This window comes from Suricata suricatta, chromosome 3 (genome assembly GCF_006229205.1).
Source record: "Suricata suricatta isolate VVHF042 chromosome 3, meerkat_22Aug2017_6uvM2_HiC, whole genome shotgun sequence".
Lineage (NCBI taxonomy): Eukaryota > Metazoa > Chordata > Mammalia > Carnivora > Herpestidae > Suricata > Suricata suricatta.
This window is the reverse complement of record NC_043702.1, coordinates 67,795,731-67,819,763: the sequence shown is the minus strand read 5'-3', so window position 1 is coordinate 67,819,763 and position 24,033 is coordinate 67,795,731. Positions and strand designations below refer to the sequence as shown.

The window sequence follows — 24,033 nt, the reverse complement described above, 5'->3', positions numbered from 1 at the left end:
GTCTTCCCAAAATAACCAGTTTGTGGCTGACTTATATTTTATGATTTGTAATTTAAATTCATAAATAAATAGAAACATCAAACATTAAAAGAAAAAAGGGGTACCCATGACTACAACAATTTTAAAGTCAGAGCTAGTTAGTAGTAGGGTCTGTTGTGGAACAGTTTTGATAACTTAATGTTCTGTTGTAGGACAAGGAAGGTTCTGCTTGATTCTGGGAATTAATTTCCAGTTATAAAAGATACCATGTTTTAGTTATTCTTAAACATTTGTAGTTATGGTTTCTGAAGTTTGACTAACTGATCTTCTGTGAATGTTGCTTCTGTATAACAAAGGTAGTCAAGCATTGTGCTTGCTCCTTCCTCATTGTTGTAGGGCAGAGCGGGAGATAGTAGATCCCAATTCTGGAGGGACTTATTTCATAGATATCTAAAGTGATTGGTGCTTACAGTATATTTCACACATGTATTTTTAAGTAGGTAAAAATTATTTCAGTTATTTCTTAGAAGGAAATGTCACATTGGGCAGTATGTATTAGGCCTCCAGATCCTTTGTTACTTTGATCATTTGTCTTTACAACCAGGTAATAATGTTGTCATCTCACCCTTTCCCTTACTATTCTGTAGCACCACCCTACTGCCGTTTTCCCCACTGAAAATTTTCTATTCTCAAAGTACTGGTTCCATGGTAGCTACTTAGGTTTGCTATATTGGAGGAGGTCAGTAGACCTAGGGAAAGAAAATCCATTTGCATAGAGGAACTGAGTTTGTCAAATTGGAAGACTTGGAAAAAGAGTAGGTGAGGTAGGGAAAGGAATATAGAATTGGATATAGTATAATTTCTGTTTTTTATATCCTTGAACCATTATAGTGTCCATTATTACCTCAGCCCTTGCTGACCAAGTTCCCAATAAGCATATTTTTAGTTGTAGATACTCAAGAGTCCAGCTATATTACAACATTGGATGAAATTATGTCTGTATTGTCATGATGGTAATTTTTTATTGATGATAAGGTACATAGTTTTAGGTACTATAAGTTTTCTAATGTTTAGTTCTTACTCTTATTATTTTTATTAAAGGAAATATTTTCAGGGTTGCTCAGAGATGAAAGATATAATTGATTTAATTGTAATATTTAGAATATTTATACAATTGAATTAATTGAATTATTTGTACAATTTATTTTAAATGCCTATAATGCTTAAAAAATATAAGAATATGAACATTTATAAATATACAATTTCAAAAGCAGTGCATCATTATTTTAATATTTTCATTCTTATTTTCCTTTTCTTCTTTTTTTTTTTCCCTTAAGAATTAATGTGCCATCTGGAAACCTCTGAGATCATGCCATAAAAGGAATTTAGGCTTTTGGCAACCAGTCATTAGGATATGCTGTGACTATGCACCTTATCAGAATAATAAAACATAATTAGAAAGGTGTTTAACTCATATATATTTCAAAACATTTAAATCGGAGATTCTTGTATGGACATTATGGGGGTGAAAAAATTAATATTGCCCTGTCCTAAGGGTAAGGTGATTAAGTCATCACCATAGGACAGTTGGATCCTTAAATGGACAGTTGGATCCTTAAATGGAAATGTAAATCAAGATCTTATAGGATTAAATGGTTCCAAGCTGTTTTTAAACACTATAGCTTATATCTTCTTTATAGTGTTAAGTAAATATAACTAGTTTATATGTTTTTCAGAAGGGGGAGTTGCAATTTTACATTGCAATTAACTTGCTCTATTCTCTCCTGAATAATATAGTCATTGGAACTGTTAGCCAAAGGACCTTTTTGGGAGGATTGCTTTTTTTTTTTTTAACTCTAAAAAGTAACAAGTTTTTTAAATTAATTGAGAGAAAACAGCTGAGATCATGCATTGAAGGGGTTAAGTCGACATGAAAGAATTCATTTCCACTTTAATGACCCAGCCTTGCTGGGTTAGGACGATGGGGAACATGCTTCTGACTTGTACTCCTATTGCCAATTAACACCTCCTATAACAGGTTGCCTCAGCTAGTCATTGAGGCTCCAGCAGTAGAAATAGTTTACATGCAGCTTGTTTTTCACACTAGTTGTTTAATACTCACAAAATTAAAGTCTTAAAAGGTTGTTTCTTACCTTGCTGGATAGGAGATAAACAATACCATGGTAGTTACTTGTAGATGTTTGACTTCGCCTCTTTTATGGTCAGTTGGTTTTTTTTTTTTAAGGATGTTGTCAATTGCAGAAACTGAAGGTTCTTCATCAAATTTTTAAAAATTTTAGACAGAACTTAGTAATTGGGTTATATTGGGAACTATAAATTAAAAAACATTTTCTGTCAGCTATTCAGTATATGATTAGGTTTTATTTTGTTTTTCAAATGTAGTCACCTGTATTTGTTAATAAGGTTTGTTTTCTCTTTTTTGAAAAATACATGTTAGCACACTTTTAAAAATAATTCTATGATGCAGGACAAAATATACACCTCTAAACAAACATAAAAGTGAGGCTTGTGTAATATTTTAATCCTAGAAAAACTTTGTAGCAAATTTTGAAATGCTTTATGCCATTTCCCAAGATAACTTTATATTTTTAGATAGTTTTATAATGTTTCTGTTCAGTGATACTATGTATTTTACATTTCTTTTAAGTGACACTTGGTTCATGTTTAATCAGCAGGTATTTTAATAACATAATAAAATTGGCTAAATAATTGATACCAGTTCACACTAAGAGAAAGGTGGAGTAATATAACTAATAGTGTTAACAAATTTGTTAAAAGGCCTGAGTAGGTAACACTTTGAGGCGTTAGTTTTATCCTGTTATAATGGCAAGTGCCTTTTTTTTTTAACACTTAGTCAACAAGGGCTGCCCAAGTAAAAGTCACAGCTTTTTATGCTGGATCAGATTTTAACCTTCTAAATGGGGGTGGGGTATGGGGAAACCACGTCTCATTTAAGTTAACCACATTTAAAATTTGTGGATCTGGAAATTAATTTTTGTTTTACTAAACGTGGCAGATGAAAACTTATTTTACAGAGGTAAGTTTAATGCCTTTGTGGAGTCCATATCAGGTATTAGAACTCTGGTTGAGTAGATCTTCATGGTATGTGTAAGGGCGTTGCTTGCACCTATGGCTCACCTATTCTCTGCAGGTCTATTAGGTACTTGATTTTATACTCTTAGATTAAAGGTATAGATTTTTCTCTCTTTTTAGAATAAACTTGGTTTTGAAGAGTCAGACTTATGTAAGTGATTTTAAAGTTGCCTGTAGGAATTAAATATTGAGGAGTTGTATAGCAAATTTAACTACTATATTTCAATTTCTTGTTTATCCTAGGGGCATATGCAAATATTTTAGTTACATGTTTTCTTACAGCAATATGTAACTAAACCATATTTCAGTAACATTAATTTAAATTTTAACAATAGATTATAAAGTTGTAGAACACTTAGGGTTTTTTTCTTTTGTTTTTTTGTTTTTGTTTTAAGTAAACTCTACCCCCAATATGGGTCTTGATCTCAGGGTCCTGAGATCAAGAGTTACATGCTCTACCACTGATTGAGCCAGCCAGGCGTCCCATAGATGTTTCTTATTTTACTTAGCCATTATCACTGATACGTGTGTGTCTGTTTTGCATTGTGTGACATACAGTTTTCTTTAGTGTTTTATTTTAGTTTTTCTTTTGCTTAATACCACATTAGTAATACCAGTGCCTTCAGTTATTCTGATAGTTGTTTTTAAAGAACCTTGAAATTTAAGTTATATCATGTTCAATCTCCAAAAAAATGACCTTCCATACTTGTTTATTCAAAAACTTTTAAAATGTTTTTCTTTTTTCTTTTTTTTTTTTTTTGAGAGACAGAGAGAGCACAAGCAGGGGAGGATCAGAGAAAGAGGGAGACACAGAATCTGAAGCAGGCTCCAGGGTCTGAGCTAGCTGTCAGCACAGAGCCTGACGCAGGGCTTGAGCCCACGAACCGTGAGGTCATGACCTGAGCCGAAGCCGGATGCTTAACCGACTGAGCCACCCAGGCGCCCCAGTACTTATTTACTGTGGTAGTAGAATCATAAGGTCAGCAGAGAACTTGAATAGTTCACACACTGTATAAGTTGATAATTTTAGAGCTGTGCTGTTTGATTAAGCACCAGAAAGAAACATTTTCTCTATTATTTTTTATAGTAGTAATAGCCATATTTAAAAATTCAAAAACTATTTGGGTCCAGGTTTTCATTCGCTTTAATCATTCATTGTATTGTTTTTCACTTTGGTTTACCCAAAGTGAAACCAAAGCATTTAGCTTAGTTTCTTAAACTAATAAATTCTCAGAAAGTAAAAGATGATTGAAGTAATTCTAGTTCTGTGCATTTATTTAGATTTTTTTCATCCTACAAATGGAACATGGATAATTTGTTATTTGTGATCACCACATGTCCCTTTTAGTTGAATGTAAACAGAGCCTAAGAATAGTTACCTTAAGTCTAACTTCAAACAATTTGTATCAGTTCCTACTTGTGAAATCCTTTGTTTCTCATTAAAGTCACAGGATTGCATATATGAGATGTGAGGGCAGGGCTAGTTAACGGGTCTTGGAAACCTTCAGTGATAAGGGATAAAAGCCATCATGTCTGTGTTTGCTGGATAGTGTCTTACATTTCTAGGATTCTCATTACTACCTCATTATCCTGATCACTCCTACTCTATACATTTCACCTTCTTGAATTCTTTGACTCATTTTTTTTCCCCTTAAGTTATTTGAATTAGAGCTATACCTGGGTATCTTTGCCAAGGGTAAAGCCATCTAGTACCTGAAGTATTTTGAGATCTCAGCATAGGGAACTTTAAAAAAAATTATTCAAGTTAATTAACATACTGCGTTATTAGTTTCAGGTGTACAGTATAATGGTTCAACAATTCTTTACATTTCTCCGTGGTCATCAAGATAAGTAGTCTTATGGGCGACTGGGTTACTCAGTCAGTTAAGCATCTGATTCCTGGTTTTGGCTCCGGTCATTATCTCACAGTTTGCAGCAAGCAGTGTGAGCTCCTCATCAGGCTTTGCACTGACAGTGTGGAGCCTGCTTGGGATTCTTCCTCTCAAAATAAATAAACTTTACCCACCCCCCCACCAAAAAAAAAGATTAAAAAAAAAAAGACTTTTTGTCTTGTTTTTTTCTTTGTTCATCTGTTTTGTTTCCTAAATTCCACATATAAGTGAAATTGTATGGCATTTGTCTTTCAGAGAAAGGAATATTCAACAGGTTTCTTTAATTATTGGCTATTTTCTTCCTAGATTCACTTGCATTATTAAAAGGATTGTGAACATTCTGGTTCATGCAAACATCTCTGCTTATTTACTTAAATAACGTCTGGGAGTGCAGAAGTAGGGTCAGAAAGTTTGGGCAGTTGTAAATATCTTGATGTACATTGCTCAGTTTTTCTGATGAATTATACCAGTTCTCACCAAGAGTGCTCAGAGTATTGCCTTTATAATACCCTCCCCAAAATTGGGCATTGTAAAACTCCTGTGATAGAAAACAACAACGTCTTAATGTGTTAATTGGCATTTCTTAATTAAGTAAGGTCAGCTAGGGAGGTTGAACATTTTCATATTTATTTCATCATGTATTTATGTAATTATTTGCTTTATATTCTTTGCCCATGTTTCCATTACAGTTTTAGTATTTTGTTAATTTGTATATTGACTTTTTGGTCATAAATGGGGCAACTATTTTTTCAGATTTTTTTCCTTCTTAACTTTTTAATATTCAGAAATTTTAGATTATGTTGTCAGTTTTATATTTTATATGTATAAATTAGAATGTGTTTTCTCGACTCAGATCAGATATTCATATATATAAAAATATAAATACACCCACACACACTCTCCTCCTATGTATGTATAACTCTTCACACTACCTTCCCTCTACCCCCTGCCTCTGGCAATCACCATTATACTTTCTGTCTTTTTTATTTTACTACTCTAAGTACCTCATCATATAAGTGGAATGATATAGTATTTGTATTTTTGTGGTTGGCATATTTCCCTTTGCGCATGATCAGTTCATCCATGTTTTAGTATATTGCACAATTTCCTGCCTTTTTTCAGGCTGAATAATGTTCTGTTGTATGCATATACCACATTTTGCTTATCTTTTATTTATTTTTCAAAAATATTATTTTTTAAAGTTTATTTATTTTGAAAGAGAGAGACTGAGCAGCGGAGGGACTGCGAGAGAGGTAGGGGGTAGACAGAATCCCAGGTAGGCTCCACTCTCAGGGTGGAGTCTGACGTGAGGCTCAATCCCTTGAGCCTGAGATGATGGCCTGAGCCGAAATGCAGAGTGGGATGCTTAAGCAACAGTGCCCCTATTTTGCTTATCTTTTAATCTCTTGACGGATACTTGGGTTGTTTCCACATTTTAGGTATTGTAAATAATAGCTTTCTGTTGAGAGCCTGCTTTCAATTTTTTTGGGTGTATATCTAGAAGTGGAATTGTTAGCTCTTACAGTATTCTATTTTTAGTTATTTGAGGAACTATCATAACTTTTCCACAGTGGCTTTACCATTTTACATTCCTATCAACAGTCACAAGGGTTCTAATTTCTCTACATCCATGTTGTTTATGGTTGTTTATTTTGGGGGGATTTTTTTGATAATAGCCATCCTACTGGGTATAAGATGATATCTCATTATAGTTTTGATTTGCATTTCCCTTGTGATTAGTGATGTTGAGCATCTTTTCATGTGCTTATTGGCCATTCATGTATATTCTTTGGACAAATGTCGCTTCAAGTTCTTTGCCCACTTTTTAATCAGAGTTTTTTGTTGATGAGTTTTAGGAGTTCTCATATAATCTAGTAGATATTAATCAGCAAATATTTTCTCCCATTCTGTAGGTTCTCTTTACAGTACTGATAGTATCTTTTGACGCACAAATTTTTTATTTTTTCATAAAGTTCATATATCTGGTTTTTTCTTTTGTTATCTGTGCCTTTGGTGTCATATCCAAGAAATCATTGTCAAATCAACATTATGAAGCTTTTGTCCCTTTGGTGTCATATCCAAGAAATCATTGTCAAATCAACATTATGAAGCTTTTGTCCTTTGTTTTCATCTCTTATTTTTTAGATCCTAGATTTAGGTCCTTGATCCAGTTTGAGTTAAAAATTTTTAAGCATTAGGTAAGGTTCCAGTTTCATTCTTATGAATGTAGATATTCAGTTTTCCAAGTACCATTTGTTGAAAAGACTGCCCTTTCCCATTGAATTGCCTCAGCACCCTTGTTAAAAATTGACCATATATACAAGGGTTTATTTCTGGGTTTTCTCTGCTCTTCATTCATCTGTATGTCTATTTTTTATGCCAGTACCACACTTTTGATTACTGTAGCTTTGTAATAACTTTTAAAATCGGGAAGTTTTGAGTCCTTCAGAAGGTTTTCATCTTTTTCAAGATTGTCTTGGCTAGTTAGCATCCCTTCAGGTTCCACATGAATTTTAGGATAGGTTTTCTCTTTCAACAAAAGTCGTTGGAATATTGTATCTGTAAATTTCTTTGGATAGTCTTGACGTTTTAATATTAAGTCTTCAGATCCTGGGCTGTGTTTCCCATTTCATGTTATTTATTTATGTTCTTTAATTTCTTTCAGCAGTGTTTTATAGTTTTCTTCGTACAACTCCTTCACCTCCTTGGTTAATTCCTAAGTATTTTACTCTTTTAAAAAAAAATTTTTTTTTTAACATTTATTTACTTTTGAGAGGGAGACACACACAGAGTGTGAGTGGGGAAGAGTCAGAGAGAGGGAGACACCGACTCAGAAACAGGCTTCAGACTCTGAGCTGTCAGCAGAGAGCCTGACACGGGGCTTGAACCCATGAAATGTGAGATCATGAGCTGAGCTGAAGTCTCATAAGTCTCTTAAGTCTGCATAACTGACTGAGCCACCCAGGTGCTCTTTTTGATGTTACTGTAAATGGAATTACTTTTAGAATTCCTTTCTTCCTTCTCTTCTTTTTCTTCTTTCTTTCAAAAAAAAAAAAAAAAAAAAGCCCCAGTGTGGGGCTTAAATTCACAACCCCAAGATCAAGAGTCCCGTGCTCTATTGACTGAGCCAGCCAGGCATCCTGCTTTTGTAATTTCTTTTTCAGATTGTTCATGATAAAAATAGAACTGATTTTTGTATGTTGACTCTGTAGCCTGCTGTTTTATGAATGCATTTATTAGTTTATTAGTTCTAATAGTTTTTCTTGTGTGTGTGCATGTGTAATCTTTAGAATTTTCTACACGTAAGAGCATATTATCTCCAAACAGAGACAGTTTTACTTCTTCCTTTCCAGTTTGGATGTCTTTTATTTCTTTTTCTTGCCTAATTTCTTTGGCTAGAACTTCCAGTGCCGTGTTGAATAGAAGTGGTGAAAATAGGCATCCTTGTCTTATTTTTGATTTTAAAGGAAACACTTTTTGTCTTTTACCTTGAAGTATTCTGTTCACTGTGGGCTTTCAGATATGGCTTTTATCATGTTGAGGTAGTTTCCTTCTATTCCTAGTTTGTACAGTGTTTTTATTATGAAAGAGTGTTGAATTTTGTTTGATGCTTTTTCTCCATCTATTGAAATGATTGTGTGTGTGTGTGTGTGTGTGTGTGTGTGTGTGTGTGTGTGTGTGTTTTCCCGCTTCATTCTGTTCATGTGGTATATTACATTGGCCAGGTTTCATATGTTGAAAGATCCTCGCATTTCAGGAATAAGTCCCACTTGGTCATGTGTAGAATAATCCTTTACATATACTGCTGAGATGTGTTTGCTGTATTTTGTAGAGGAGTTTTGCACCAGTGTTTGTAAGAGATACTGGTCTGTAGGTTTTTGTTTTGTTTTGTTTTAAACTTTATTTAAGAGAGAGCTCGAATGAGGGAGTGGGAAAGAGGTGGGTGTGGGGGAGTGGCAGAATTCCAAGCAGGTTCCAGGCCATCAGTGCAGACCCTGATGTGTGGCTCCATCCCACAAACCGTGAGATCATGATCTGAGCTGAAATCAAGAGCCTGATGCTCACTTGACTGACCCACCCAGGTGCCTTTGTAGTTTTTTGTAGTGTCTTTGGCTTTGGTATCAGGGTAATGCTGACCTCATAGAATGAATTAGGAAGTTTCCTTCAGCAGTATTTTTAGCCAAGTTTTATAATTTAATTTTTTTAATGTAAATACTCTATCTGGATGGTGATGTAATATGGAGAAACAAATTTAGTTTTAAATGTTTTCAGTATTGGGACACCTGGGTGGCTCAGTTGGTTAATTGTTTGACTCTTGGTTTTGGCTCAGGTCACGATCTCATGGTTCATGGGTTTAAGCCCTGCATCAGGCTTTGTGATGCTGGTAGGGAGCCTGCTTGGGATTCTCTCTCTCTCCTTCTCTCTCTGCCCCATCCCCACTTGATCTCTCTCAAAATAAACTTTAAAAAAATGTTTTCAATGTTAAACAATTAAAAATTAAAATATAATACATTCAGTTCTGTGGTAATAATTTTGTAATCTAACTGGAACAATATAATAGTATTAAGACATAGATAACCTAAATTTATTAATACCACTGAAAAAGTTACACAATCAGCTTCAAAATCAGCTTTAGAGCCAAATATTTAATGTGAACTCTTCCAAATTTTTAAGACATAGACAGTTTAGGATATACAATTGATTGTTGGACAACATGGGTTTGAAATGCAAGGGTTCACTTACATAAACAGATTTTTTTTTTTACCAATACAGTACAGTAGTATATTTTATCTTAATGATTTTCTTAATAACCTTTTTTCTATTTTACTTTATTATAAGAGTAAAGTTTATAGTTTGTATAACATACAAAACATGTGTTAATTCATTGCTTAGGTTATCAGTAAGGCTTCTGGTCAACAGTGGGATATTAAGTTTGGGGGAGTCAAAAAGTTATATGTGGATTTTTGACTGCATGGAGAGTCAGTGCCCTTAACCAGTATATTCAAGGGTCAACTATTAATATTGCTAAAACACAGAAAATGGGAAAGTGTAAAATTTTTCACAATTGTTTTATAAATCTAGCATAATATCAAAACCAACAAATTTAACAGAAAAAAGAAAATACCTGGGGCTTATGGGTGGTTCAGTAGGTTAAGCATCCAACTCTTGAGTTTAGCTCAGGTCATGGTCTCACAGTTTGTGGGTTCAAGCCCCATGTTCGGCTCCACACTGTCAGTAGAATTTGCTTGGGATTCTCTCTCCCTCTCTCTCTGCCCCTCCCCTGCTCACATGCAGTCTCTCTCTAAATAAAGAAATAAACTTAAAAAAAAAAGAAAAGAAAGAAAATGCCGAACCAGTCTCACTTATAAACAGGGAAACAGAAACTCTTAAAAAAAAAAAAAAAAAAGTAAATCATGGCAACAGTTTATCCCAGGAGTAGAAAGGTGATTTAATACTGGGAAATCGATTGCTGTGATGCATTGCTGGACAAAGGGCAAGCTGAGTAAAAACATAGGGGCCATTATGGCTGTGTTTACAAAAAGAAATATAGATGTCACCGACTGACAAATTTTTGTTTTGTTCTAATTTTTATTTGTAAGTAGTGTATCCATGAATGTCCATTTTAAATGTTATGAGAGGCTTTTGACAAGGGACTTTAATGCGTTTATAGTTTTTCATAAACAGTATATTTGATCTTCCCTTACATTTGCTGTTTTTATTTTGTTCCCATCTTGGTTCCCTACTGTTTTGTTTTATTTTCAGTGTCGTGTTTATTTTTCTTCCTCCAGTGATTTTGTAAGGTGAACATTCAATTTTAATGTTTATTGTGGTTATTTAAAAATTGTTCTGAAGACCTTTTAATCCATATTTCTATAGTAACCAAAATCAACACTTGAATAGATTTCTTTTTTTTCCCCTCCTATATATGAAATAGAGAATTTTGTACACTTGACTTCTTTCAGCCACCGTATATAGTTACTTGGACAATATCTGTGGTTTTGGGCCCTGTTGTTTGGTTGGTTGGTTTTAGGCCTATATGTATTTTTAACTACTTTCAATAATATTAACAGTTTTTTTAATATAATGGCTTTTCCATTTTTAAGGTTTTAATTTTGATTTGTGGGGGCTCAAGTGGATGATTTATTCAAGAAATTCTTTGAAGGAGGTTACATGGAATTATATTTTCTCACTCCTTGTATATTTAGTAACATATTTGTGGGCCTTTCAGACATTTTTAAAATATAAAATTTCTGACTCACAGGGTGTTCTCTTAAAACTTGGGAACTTTCATTGTTTTCTACACTTAATGTTGCAAAAAATGTTCAAAGTTAACCTGAGTTGCATTTTTTCTTCAGGTTAGTTATTCTACTTCAGGGTTTTTAGATATTATGCTTTATCTTTGTAACTAAGATTTACCCAAGATTATTCAAGGTATAATACTTTCTTCACTGATTATTGGCTGACATTTAGTGATCCAAAAGTTAAAATTTTTTTTTCATTCAGTAAAGTTTTTCAGCTTTATCGTTATTTACTGATCCTTTCTGCTTTTTGTTTTATCCTTAGGAACAACCATATTTCTTAGCTTACAGCTCCTTTGTTCTCTGGTATCATTATATTTCTAGTAGTTTTCATCTCTTACTTTTTACTTTACATTCTGAGCCATTTTCTTTCTGTTCTGTATCAGTGAGTTAAACTTGTCATGTTTATTTTTACCCTTGTTTCCTCTGGTGTGATTTTAGTTTTTAATTATTTTTCACCTTTTTGTTTTGGTTTGCCCTTGAACTTTCTATTTCAAAGTTAGGAAAGCTTCTTGTATTCTACTGATACCAAATAATTTTCTAAAATTTTGTTTATGGGTCCCATTTTTAGATGTCTTCCCTTTCTTTAAACAGCGAGGATGCTATTCCTCAGGAGTGTTTGCTAAAAGGCAGTGTAGGTATGTTGTCCATAGCCCCACGTCTCCTTCACTTGGTTCATCTTTATCTGCTGTCATACGGGTCCTATACAAGTCTCTCAGCTCAGTTTCCAGGGTCTTGACTGGGGTTTTCTTCTTCTTTGCCTGGTTGTATGCTCTTCTAAACAGGTGAGTATGTGGGAAAATAATAGCCTCAGATATTCATAGCTGCCAGAGATCCTTAACAGCTGTCCTATGGACAGTATATTACATGGGTTACTCTTTTTATTTTTTTTTTAAGAATGCAGTTCAGAGGCGCCTGGGTGGCTCAGTTGGTTAAGCGTCCAACTTCGGCTCAAGTCATGATCTCACAGTTTGTGGGTTTGAGCCCCACATCGGGCTCTGTGCTGACAGCTAGCTCAGAGCCTAGAGCCTGTCTTCAGATTCTGTGTCTCCCTCTCTTTCTGACCCTCCGCTGCTCACGGTGTCTCTCAAAAATAAATAAAAAACATTAAAAATTTTTAATAAAAAAGAGGAAAGTTCAGGGGTGCCTGGCTCACTCAGTGGGAAGACACATGACTCTTGATCTTGACTCTTGATCTCAGGGTGGTGAGTTCAAGCTCTCTGTTGGGTGTAGTGATTACTTAAAAAAAAAAAAAAACAGTTCACCCCTAAAACTCTTCTCTACTTATTGCCAAGTTTTTTTCTGAGAAACTTAGTCACTGACTAGATCAAGAAACCGAATAGTAGTGGAGTGAGAGGAGCAACAGGAAATAATCACTGGCTGCTGTCTCAAAAAAAAATAGCACCCATCCAGTAGAGGAAAAGCTGCATGGTTTTCTGTTAGTATGTCTCTGAACCAGAAGAAAAATTGTGAAAGAGGAGCCAGTGATCTTTATATCTACTTGCTCATGGCTTGTTCTCTTTCAGAGAGTAATTGGTGGATATTTTTCATTTCTGTTGCATTCCCTTGTAGTACCTCAGTTTGTTTATTCATTCATCTTTTCAACCAGTACTTACTAAGCTCTATGTGCCAGGCCATTTGCTATGTACTGGTTATAAATAATGATGAACAAATTAAAGTTTCTTCTTCATTTGGTGGCAGGAGTAGTTTCCAGACTTTGTCAACAATAAGTTTTGGTGATGGTGCAACATTCTATTGCCCTGTGCCTTTTTTTCTTAAGTATTTTCTGGCAAGCTAAGAAGGGCTATATTTAAAAGAAAGGGGGGAAAATGGTGGTGCTTGGATGGCTCCGTTGGTTAAGTGCCTGATTGCCTGACTTGATTTTGGCTTAGGTCATGATCTCATGGTTTGTGGGATTGAGCCCCACCTCTGCCTCTGAGCTGACAGCTGACAGCGTGGAACTTGCTTGGGATTCTCTCGCTCCTCTCTCTGCTTTCCCCTCCTCATGCTCTGTCTCTCCCATCAAATAAATAAATAAGCAAACAAACATTAAACAAAAAGAAAGGCTGTATTAATAACTGTAGCCTAGATACGAGTTAAAATTCTTTCTCCATATGAAATTTTTAAGTTGTTCTTGATTCAGGAAATAATTTCTATAACTACTTCCCCAAGATTTCTCATCACTGCTAACTTACTATTGTTCTCACCTTTTTTTCTTAAACTTTCTTTACTTCTTAGATGAATAAATCATATCAACAAAATTATCATGTTTTATATGATCATCTCAACAAATGTTTGGCATGACAGCACTTTAGCTTAAGAGTTTTCATTCTGAAAGAGACTTCTATTTGAAAGGCAAGCAGTACAGCTGCATTAGGTGGTACTAGATGGAGAATTAGTTTTGGGTTTTAAATTTATTTTTCTGGCATTTATTATTAAAAATAAGATTCTTAATAATTTTATTATTAAAATAATTGGTTAAGTGTCTGACTCGATTTTGGCTCAGGTCATAATCTCATGATTTGTGAGTTGAGTCCTGAGTGGCTCCTCACAGACTGCATGGAGCCTGGTTGAGGTTCTCTCCTCTCTCCCTCCCTACCTCTCTCTCTCTCTTTCTGCCCCTCCCCTCCTCACATGCACACATGCCTAGGAGCTCTCTCTCTCAAATAAATGCTTAAAAATAAAAGTAGAGTCATTTGATTTTTCTCACCCCTTTCTACATAAGGAAACAATTTTTATATGTGATTTTTGTATTTAGAGAAAACATATAAAGCTTTATGCTTCCAGCAAATATTATGAGCTTTTAAACAAAACCAAAAGATACAAATTTAAAAATCACAGAATTTAGCAGATAAATAGACAAGCACAAAATACACGTAGACCTACAAGTCTGAAATGTAATGAGTGAAGTGATTATTTAATTTTAGTAAACCAATCTCATTTTAATTTCTCAGAGTGCCCAATTTTAAAAAACAATAAAGCTTTCTGTGTGCAGAAATACATGTATAAGATTGTAGTCATCTTGAGGGTAAAAATTACCTTATGCCTCTGAATGTTATAGTCAAAAGAGGCTTGTTGCTTTTGTTGAAGAAGACACAGTCCTTAGGGAGAAAATAATATGCCCCTTAACCTGAGGTGAGATTAATGGGAACATTTATTTTAAAGGTAGTAGTCAGGATTTAAAAGTATTCTCATGTTAGCTGCACCAGTCTCAACCAGTTTGTTCACACCTGGAGCACTCCTGTTAAATTTGGGGAGGGGAATCACGTCATCAGGTGGAGCACGTGGTATGCTGTTCACAGCTCTTTCACCTAGGGATTAGAAATCTCTGTCCCTCTCCCCAGCCGTATCTACGCATCTGTAGAGATCCCATAGCTCTAAATGTACATGCTGTCTGTAGCTGAAAATCATTCTCAGATTGTGGGAAGAAACATGGCTAATTGGTGCATTGTAGTCATTTTGTAGCAGAGATAGATAAGCATTGCTGGAAGATTTAAGCTTTATGTCCATTGGACACTTGCCTGAGCACTAAGTTTGTTTTATTTTGCTGGCAGGTTTGATATTTGCAAAGTTGTTTTGATTATTTGTGTTGTACCTGAATAAAAGGGTACTTGAGAATAAAAAGAAAGTTGACATATTTTCCCAAAACTCTTAAAAGAAACTATCAAGTTTATGTAACATGTACTAATTTTAAGCTCATAAGCTGTGTGTTTATAATAATTGATATGCTTATTTCTAGGGGCCACCCACAGATGCTCCTGCAGTGGACACAGCAGAGCAGGTCTATATTTCTTCCCTTGCACTGTTGAAAGTAAGTATTGAATAGAATGACTTGCTTTAGAGAGCTTTATTACTTTTTACTCTCTTTTATTTGGGAATATTTGTTACGTTAATCGTCAGACAGAAGCTGTTGTTCTAGGTGCATCTATAAGAAGAGTGTTTTATTTCCACTGAAACAGAATTAAGGTTATTAAAAAATAAAAAGGACCAAAGATTTTAAGGCTTCATATCTACCTCTGTTCTCCTTACAGATGTTAAAGCATGGCCGTGCTGGGGTTCCCATGGAAGTCATGGGTCTTATGCTTGGAGAATTTGTTGATGATTACACCGTCAGAGTGATTGATGTGTTTGCCATGCCACAGTCAGGAACAGTGAGTACTTTTTATGGTTGCCTGCTGTAAGTAAATGTGTCTCTTTTCTCTTTCCTTTTCCTATGCAAAATCACTTTCATCATATGATATTTTCTCTTCCTGATAAGAAAAATCCATCATAATGTTAGTGATAGAAATTTCTAGAATGTATTGAATTGAATTAAATCATTCATCTTTTGAGTGCATCTTTAATTCCCTGTAAGTCCACAAACTGAAGGATGCTAGTATTAAATCCTTTTACTCATACTTTCAGCTTTAACTAGCATTGCATCCTGGATTTATGTTAATTGCCTAAAATAGTAGGGTATTAATTCCACTTCAGAAGGTTTTAGAGACTCGGATTTTTAATTCACATACATTATCTAGTCCTCACAATTTGTTCCTATTGTTTTGAAATATGGTCCCTTTTTTTTATAGATGGTGGTAAATGACTCTTAAGCTTTTCCGAGTCAAAATGTTAAATTTCAAGAAACCAAAAAACTATGACAAACTTTAGTTCTTTTGCCCAGGCATGGTAATTTCTTTATAGAGGAAGCATTTCTTACATACAAATTTTGGAAGTCATCTACTTTACCTTTTTAGAATGCATTGTATTAATCCTTCTGGAATTTTAGTATTTTATTTAATGTACTGGATTTGTGTGAATAGGTGTGGACTTAGATCTAAAGAAGATGGCCCAAAACAGTAACTATTCCACCTTTCTTACAAAAACCTATACACATATCCTTCTCATCTGTTTGCCTAGAAAAATGTAACATGTATATTTTTCTAATGGAATTTTTCCCTAATATTCAACATTTCTCTTATCGAGCCTTGTAAAATAACTAGATTAAAGAAATTGTTGTCATACAGCTGTTGGCTCTGAGACTCCTAACTATAAGTATACTTCAACAAAGTAGATAATAGAGGAGAAACAAGTTATATTTTTAAATAGTGCAATGTATATGTTTCATAACCATTTTAAATAGAGTAGTTACTACAGATTGTAGTGTGTTTGTAAATAATGCAAAATACAGAAAAATATACTCCAAATAGACGTTTGTTGAGGTAAACTAATTTAGACCTGCTGATTTTGTCCACCTGGCTATCCCTTGTATTTATTTTGTACATTTGGATATAGGGAGATAACACTGTGTATCTAAAGATTTACATTTATGTCTTAGGCTGTTGTTACATGTATTTATCTTTTCATGTCAGAATATGAAAAACATAATAAAATTAACTAGTATTTCTGTTATATGTGGTCTTTATCAGTTATAATAAAGAGATCTTAAGCTTTAATATCATTTCCTTCTGAATGTTTATTTGGCAGTTTGAAAGAGAAGACTTTGATCTTTGTGTTCATTCTATGTAGTAGATAAGAAAGGTTTTCTTCTGGCCCAAGAGTTATTAACAAACTTTCTGTAAAAGCATGTTTCTGTCTCCTACTTCTGTGTTTTTTTATTTTTAAACCCCTTTAAAAATGTTAAAACAAACAAACACCTATAGGCAACAGATTGCATACCCCTGTCCTTGAGGATGCTTTCTCAGTTAGAATTCAGAGTATCATTTGTTTTGGTGGGAAGGAAGTACTTAATAGTTAACCGGTTTATTGAAATAGATTAGAATTAAATTCCTGATGTTAGAAGAAAGCCTTGTAGGAGTTATAATGACAGTGATCTATCACTGGAGAGATGACATGATTGCCTTTAATTCTTCCATGCTCTAAAATCTTTTGAACTAGCAAGATAATGCAGTATTTAAAAGACTTGGTTATAGATCATCTGTAATGAAGAATTATTTGTGATTGTTTTATATTTGAAATGATATTCAAAAGTATGTATTTCCCCTCAAGCGTTTAATCTACCAAGTAGTTCCTGCTGAAGCACTCACTCAGCTTCCTCCCCTCCAGCCCACCCCACAAAACAAACAAAAACAACTCTGGGAAACTCATAAACTGTTTTTCTTCTTCAAAGTATTTATGTTGCTGAGGAACAAAAAATATTTAGGTGATTATAATAGCTGAGTAGTGTAGAACTCTGAATGAGATGGAAGGGACATAATGCTTATCAGGTATCAGGATGGCATTTGGAAGTATGTTTGCCAAGATAGGTCTAACCAAAAATAGTTGGTTCTGTCATTTGTGTGTGTGTGTGTGTGTGTGTGTGTGTGTGTGTATTTCTGGGTGTGTGTGTGTGTGTGTGTGTGTGTGTGTGTGTGTGTATTTCTGGGTGTGTGTGTGTGTGTGTGTGGCCATGGCCATAAAGATCCCGAAAACCTAACTCATTAGCTAACAGCAGTTTGGTACATGGCAATTTTAGAAGCTTATTAAAGTATAGCTGATAATTGAATGACATAAATGGGAATCAATTATGAGTATCAAAGCCTATAAAATTATTTTGGTATCCCCAAATAATATACATAGGGTTTTGTTTTGGGGTTTTTTGGTAGTTTTTGTTGATTTAGATTGTAAGAACTGTTTCTGGGTATTTATTTATAGTTCTAAAAGCTAGTTACTTTTCTTCCTATCTAAACCAGGGTGTCAGTGTGGAAGCAGTTGATCCAGTGTTCCAAGCCAAAATGTTAGATATGTTGAAGCAGACAGGAAGGTAAGTATTTTAACTGATTTTATGAAAGAGTAATGGGAAATATTTTTAGGAATGCATTTTAAAAATCTGGATGTTTATGAGTATCATACCTGGAAAAATAAGCCATGTAGTTAATGTAAAATTATCACTGTGAGTGCTGTGTACCATCTATCTAGTTTCTCTTTCTTTTAGAATCACAGAAATTTGCCAATGAGAAAACTGCCTCATGTTAAAATTCTCAACCACCACATAGTAAGCTTGGGCTGCAGCTTCCCTGTTTAACATATGGAGTTACTGCCTAGTCATTTATAATTAAAAGAGCTTGTATGTTCCATGTATTAGAGAGTTGTGACTAAATAAGATTCTGAATATTTAATTATATTAGGCATATGATTTTTAAAGACAGAAAGTGGAATTCAGATATTTTTCAGGTTTTTCCCTAGATTAAATCTCTCAATAGTTGTCATTCTCTTGCTCAAATTCTTCTACTGTGGAAGAAACTTCAAAATTAATGTTAGCAAAAGGCTCAGCAGCTGAGCAGAACAGTGCAAATTGGTTTTTGACTGAGTTCCTAGTTCTACTGCTGGTTTAATTGATATTTAATCCTTTCACAACAGTGGATCCTGGTGTCCATTGTTAACAATGTACTCTGCCTGGAAAATCCTATTCCCAGAGCTAAGGAGTTAAAGAGTGGATATTTACTTGAATGCTGAAAGGGTAAAAACTGGCTCAGAAAAAGTGTGGTAACAAGGTGAAAAACTGAAAGCCTTATCTACCACTGCTAATGTGCATCTCTTAATGATAGCACTCCTTTGTCATGCTTATTCATTTCCATGTTTTCTGGATAATATGGTGTATGATTTCAGTGTTTCTAATGGTGCTTTTTCACACCTGTGTGTTTTTCATCTCTTCTTAATTTATACCCTGTTAGTGTGTTGTTTCTTTTCATGGCATAGATGAGTATTACTTGTTCTGTTCTGAACTGCTGAATGCCCTCTTTGTTTCAGGCCTGAGATGGTTGTTGGTTGGTATCACAGTCACCCTGGCTTTGGTTGTTGGCTTTCTGGTGTGGATATCAACACTCAGCAGAGCTTTGAAGCCTTGTCGGAGAGAGCTGTGGCAGTGGTTGTGGATCCCATTCAGAGTGTAAAAGGAAAGGTAGTGTAGATTCTCTCTTTATTAGCACCTACTGCCACATTCTGTTTACAGATACATTAGATTAAAATTTCTTTTGTTTAGAGCAGGATTTGTACACACACAAAAAAACCCTGACTGTGTACTTAAAAAAACAAACAAAACTGTGTAAGTCGAAAAATGTGTCTTGGTATTATTAGCAGTATAACTATTTGGAGATTTGTTTCCACATTAATCAGCTACTGTCTAGTCATAAATGTTTATTTTTAAATTTGACTTTATTTTGTAGATTTAGGAACATTAAACCACACTAAAAGCCTGCTATGCATATTTTAATTAATATTTTAGTAAACATTGTTCTACCTTCCTTTATTTTAAAGTGGTGAATTTGGGACTGGCACAACATTTTATATATCTAGTTAAAGACTCTCTGTTTTGCAGACATTGTGCAGAACATATTCTGGAGTTGGATGTTCCAAATGTTTTAGACAATGAAAACTTGACCCAAAGACTGGTATCAGCCATTCGCATTTTTGGAGTGAGGACACAGATGAATGATTAAATATGCTAAATGATTCAGAAAAGAGATTAACTTGCAAAGCATATTGGGTTATAGTTGTTCTTTGTTGAAATCTTTTGTTCTTGTTTAGTTCTTTTTTTCCCCCCTTCGTTCGTTCTCTCTTTCTTTCTTTTTTTTATTTCTTTCTTTCTAGCCCCATATGCCATTTTCCTATTTCCTGCCTCATGACAGCAGGGAGCAGCTCTATTATCACCTTCACAGAGCTGTCTGCAAATGTGAGAGGCAATTCGATTTTGCTCAACCACAGGGAGAGTGGATTAGAAAAACTACAGAACATACAGAAATTGGCTAGGTGGTTACTGCTTTAAAATACTGCTGAGGTGTCTTGTTTGAGCATGTACTTCCATTGTAGTGTAGAATAATTGTTAAAATAAAATCACAATACATTTATGGAATCCTTTTTATGCAGCTTTTACAAATAATTTTTAGAGCACTTAAAAATAAATATTAGCTTGCTATCTATCAGACCTGGAGTTTGCTAGTATTGCAGATTACATTTATATCTGCTCACCAGCTCAAACAAACTAAGTATGGCTATTAAACGTGGAGTTTTCATCTGTTATAAATTTGAAGTTGAACACTTTCAGACATCGTATCATGATGATGAATAAAAATTGAAGTCTTCTCTAAATCATGATCCTATTAGATGTGATTTAGTTTTTCAGAGGTGGAAACTAGCCACAAAAACAATAATAGAAATCGGTGTACCAGATAATTCAGAGTGGATCACTTCTGACGTTTGCTGTATATCTATATTTCAGTTTATTTGTTTTAATTATATTGTTACTTAACTAATATAGATAAAAGGAGTTGAAAATCCTTGAATATTGTTTTATGAATTAAAGTACAGTATGATAGTTCTTAAGTTTAATTCTCTTCTAAGGTATCTTTTTAATAACTCACAACTCATTTAAGTAATAATTATTAGTTTAGAAATATAACAATTACCAGTAAAGTACCCCCACCACAATATTTATAAAAGATAATTGAAGCTTAATTTTAAGTATAGAGTTCTGTCTTGTTTATAGTATCTGATACTTGTTTATAGTATCTTAAATGGCAATTTTAGTTTCTAAATCTAGTTTAAGTATTCTATAACATTGGACTTTGCATTGTTTATTTTTGATTAATCATAAGTCATGTTAAAAGAATGGCTTTCATTAAAATACTTGTCTGACATGACTATTGTCATATGGTCAATGTAGTTTTTTTTTTTTCAAAATAATAGATCTAACATTACTTTACAAAGCATATTTACCATTGTCTAGTTTTGTATGTCATGAAAAATATTTTTGAAAAATTTAATATAAATATGTATCATTGATGATTCACATCACTCTTGTACCCAACATAGATTTGTACAGTTAATATTACCTGAAATGAGGATCCAGTTCTTTCTCAATAATGTAATCTCATTTGTAGGATATCTGAGTTTCACTATAATTTATGCTTCAAGATTCTCAAAACTGTAAGCCACACTTAAGTATATAAACTTACAAAAAATGAAGAGTAACATAGGATTCTCCCTCTCCCCTTCCCTGCATGTGATTTATCAAAGCTGTCAAAATATTTAGTAAGACAATGATTAGATCAAGAGGTAAAATGACAATCTATATATAAATTTTCACATTGAGTCTCTGTTCATTTAATACCTCTTTCCTGTATATTTTACATTTTCATTTTTTATAAATCTCAATATTACCTGTTTCTGAGTGATGAGGTAAGCACTAATTCTTTGTAATCTCAATAACTCATAATGTTTGGTTTCCTTTTATAGTGACTTGACTGTAACTTTATGGAATTATTGCTGTGTGCCAAGTATTGTGGCGATAAATATTTCAACTTGTCTCATGTATTCTTTAGTAATTCTAGAGACAGAGGCACTATTTTTACTCCATTTTATCAATGAAAAGTAAAAAAAGGGGGGGTCAAAGAGATTCCTTTGGCCAAAATCATAGCATTATTTTTTTATTTTTATTTTGTAATGTTTATTTATTTTTGAAAGAGAGTCAGAAAAATAGAGCGCCCGTTGGGGATGGGGGCAGAGAGAGAAAAAAGGAGACACAGGCTCCAGGCTCTGAGCTGTCAGCACAGAGCCCACTGCAGGGCTCGAACTCATGAACCATGAGTTCATGACCTGAGCTGAAGTTGGATGCTTAACCATCTGAGCCACCCAGGCACCCCCAAGTCATAGCATTATTAAGCAGCAGAACAAGGATACAAATCAGGTCTATAAAACTTCAGAGCTCAAACTGTTTTAATGGCTCTTTAATATTAGACAGTTATGAACTGTATAATTAGAGTAACCCAGAATTGGAAAATGAGTACTAGAGGTCATTACCATGCCCTTTCTTACATGGATAGGTATTACTTCCTTCAGTGTAAGTCAAGGGAAGGGGCTACACATTTTGTTTAAGTTCTCAATAGTTCCCTATGCTATTTATGGTAGTTATTTATTAATTGATTTTTCTCATACAGTATTTGTTCTGTTAACTAAAAAAAATTTTAGACAGATCCGTTCCTGTCAGCTTTTGCGACATCCCTAGAGCCAAACATTGAGACCTACATAAAGAATAAGATATACTATATGGTAAAGAATCCACAGTATTCTGTATCTTATGCAATCCTGTAAATGTGTAAAAATGATACAGGTGGAAAATGATACTAACGCATGATTTAAATGGAGAGCAAGCTATAGAAATTACAGGTGAGTCTCACTCTAAACTTCTCAGTGAAATAGTTGTTAAGCTTCTGTTTTTGTTTATTTGTAAAATATGCATATTCAGATATTTTAAACTTCACTTATCAAGTGGTAAAGTGATAGCCTCTTGCTTCAAGTTTTGTTATCCTGAGTATTTAGCCCACAACTGGACTTGATTGAGCAGCAAATTTCAAAGTTAATTTAACATGTAACGTGGTTATACTGCTTCCTTAGGGCAAAAGGAATGATATCTGTACAAAATCGTAAAACTACCATGCAACTATTACTAATGTTAAGAACCTATTTTCTTAACACAATTCCTATGTTCAGATGTTACTTGCTATTAACAATCTTCATGCTTTGTTCTCTATTTTGAAAACATTAAAAGAAAAAAAAATCTCATAACCCTTTAGTCCATATAAATCGTCACGTTGGCTGGGTTTTGAGAAATTTTTATTCAATCTGAAATCCTCAATTTCTCAGCAGGTATTTCTTAAGTACATCTGATGTGCCTGTGTACTGATTCTGGTATAAAAATTTTTAAAGTCTATCTTTTTGAGAAGATAAGTCATATACATTTAGTGTCATTAGTGAGCCAGGTAACATTCTGACAGTTACATGCATGATAACTCTATGTTGCATACTGATAAAATAAAATTATACTGATACTGCTTTGTTTTTGTAACTAAGTGTTAAGATGGTTGCTAGAGAGAAATAATCCAGCAGATACTTATTCAGAACCTTGTATGTGCCAATATGGAATAAAGTAGTACTTGTATAGCAAACGTAGTAAATGCAAATTAAATTAGAAGGAAATTGGTATGACTACACAAAGTAAATGAAGCTTGGACCGAGTCTTGATAGCACTTCGCTCAGAAAAGAGAAGTTTTTACCTTCTGGAAAGAACGTAGAAGCAGTTCTATTCCAGGTTGCACACTTAACCTCTTTCATGCTTCCTTTACAGACATGTTAGAATGTAAAATGCACAGTTTTTGATGTTGTTATTGTTGGTTTTTTGTCAGCATTTTTAAAAAAAGATAGGACTTTGAAGAATAAATGTAAATATTGGAGGAAAGAGTTAGGGAATGAACATTATGAGAGTTTACCTTTTATTTTCAGAAATTTAGAAAGTTTTGTCTTTTTCAGGGTAAGGAGGGCAAATACTTTACATATCCAAAAATTTTGTATTAGAAGTTTTGAGATGATGGAGATTTTAAACTGCTCAAAAATAGTTTTGTTTTAGCTTTTTCTTCTTATTGTTAAGAAAATATATGTCATAAAGGGAGGGCATAGAGTAATGAAGAGCATAGGCTTTGGATTCAAGCCTGCATTCGAATCCCATTTTTACCACTCTCTCCTCTCTATAATATGACTTTGAGCAAGTTGCCGAATCTTGGGCTTCAGTTTTCTCATCCAAAACAGGGATTTTGGTACCTCTCTCATGGTATTATGAAGTGATATATGTAATGAGTAGAGTGTGCATGCCATAGAGGAAATGTGCAACAAATGACATTATATTCTGAAGATTAAAATAATTGATAGTTTTTAAAGAGACGACTAGCATATTTAACATATAGAAGTTAATATTTCTGGCAATTTTGTTAAGAACAAGTCTA

At 34.0% G+C, this 24,033-nt stretch overlaps 1 protein-coding gene across 1 annotated transcript in view; it reads left to right on the top strand.

The window, feature by feature from the left end:
* The window catches only part of PSMD14 (proteasome 26S subunit, non-ATPase 14), a 94,638-nt gene that overhangs the window by 35,196 nt on the left and 35,409 nt on the right, over nucleotides 1–24,033 (top strand). Inside the window, exons 4-7 of the mRNA XM_029934492.1 lie at nucleotides 15,024–15,095; nucleotides 15,316–15,435; nucleotides 17,953–18,023; nucleotides 19,010–19,160. Coding sequence (XP_029790352.1) covers nucleotides 15,024–15,095; nucleotides 15,316–15,435; nucleotides 17,953–18,023; nucleotides 19,010–19,160 — 414 coding nt within the window. The remainder of the gene's footprint in view (nucleotides 1–15,023; nucleotides 15,096–15,315; nucleotides 15,436–17,952; nucleotides 18,024–19,009; nucleotides 19,161–24,033) is intronic.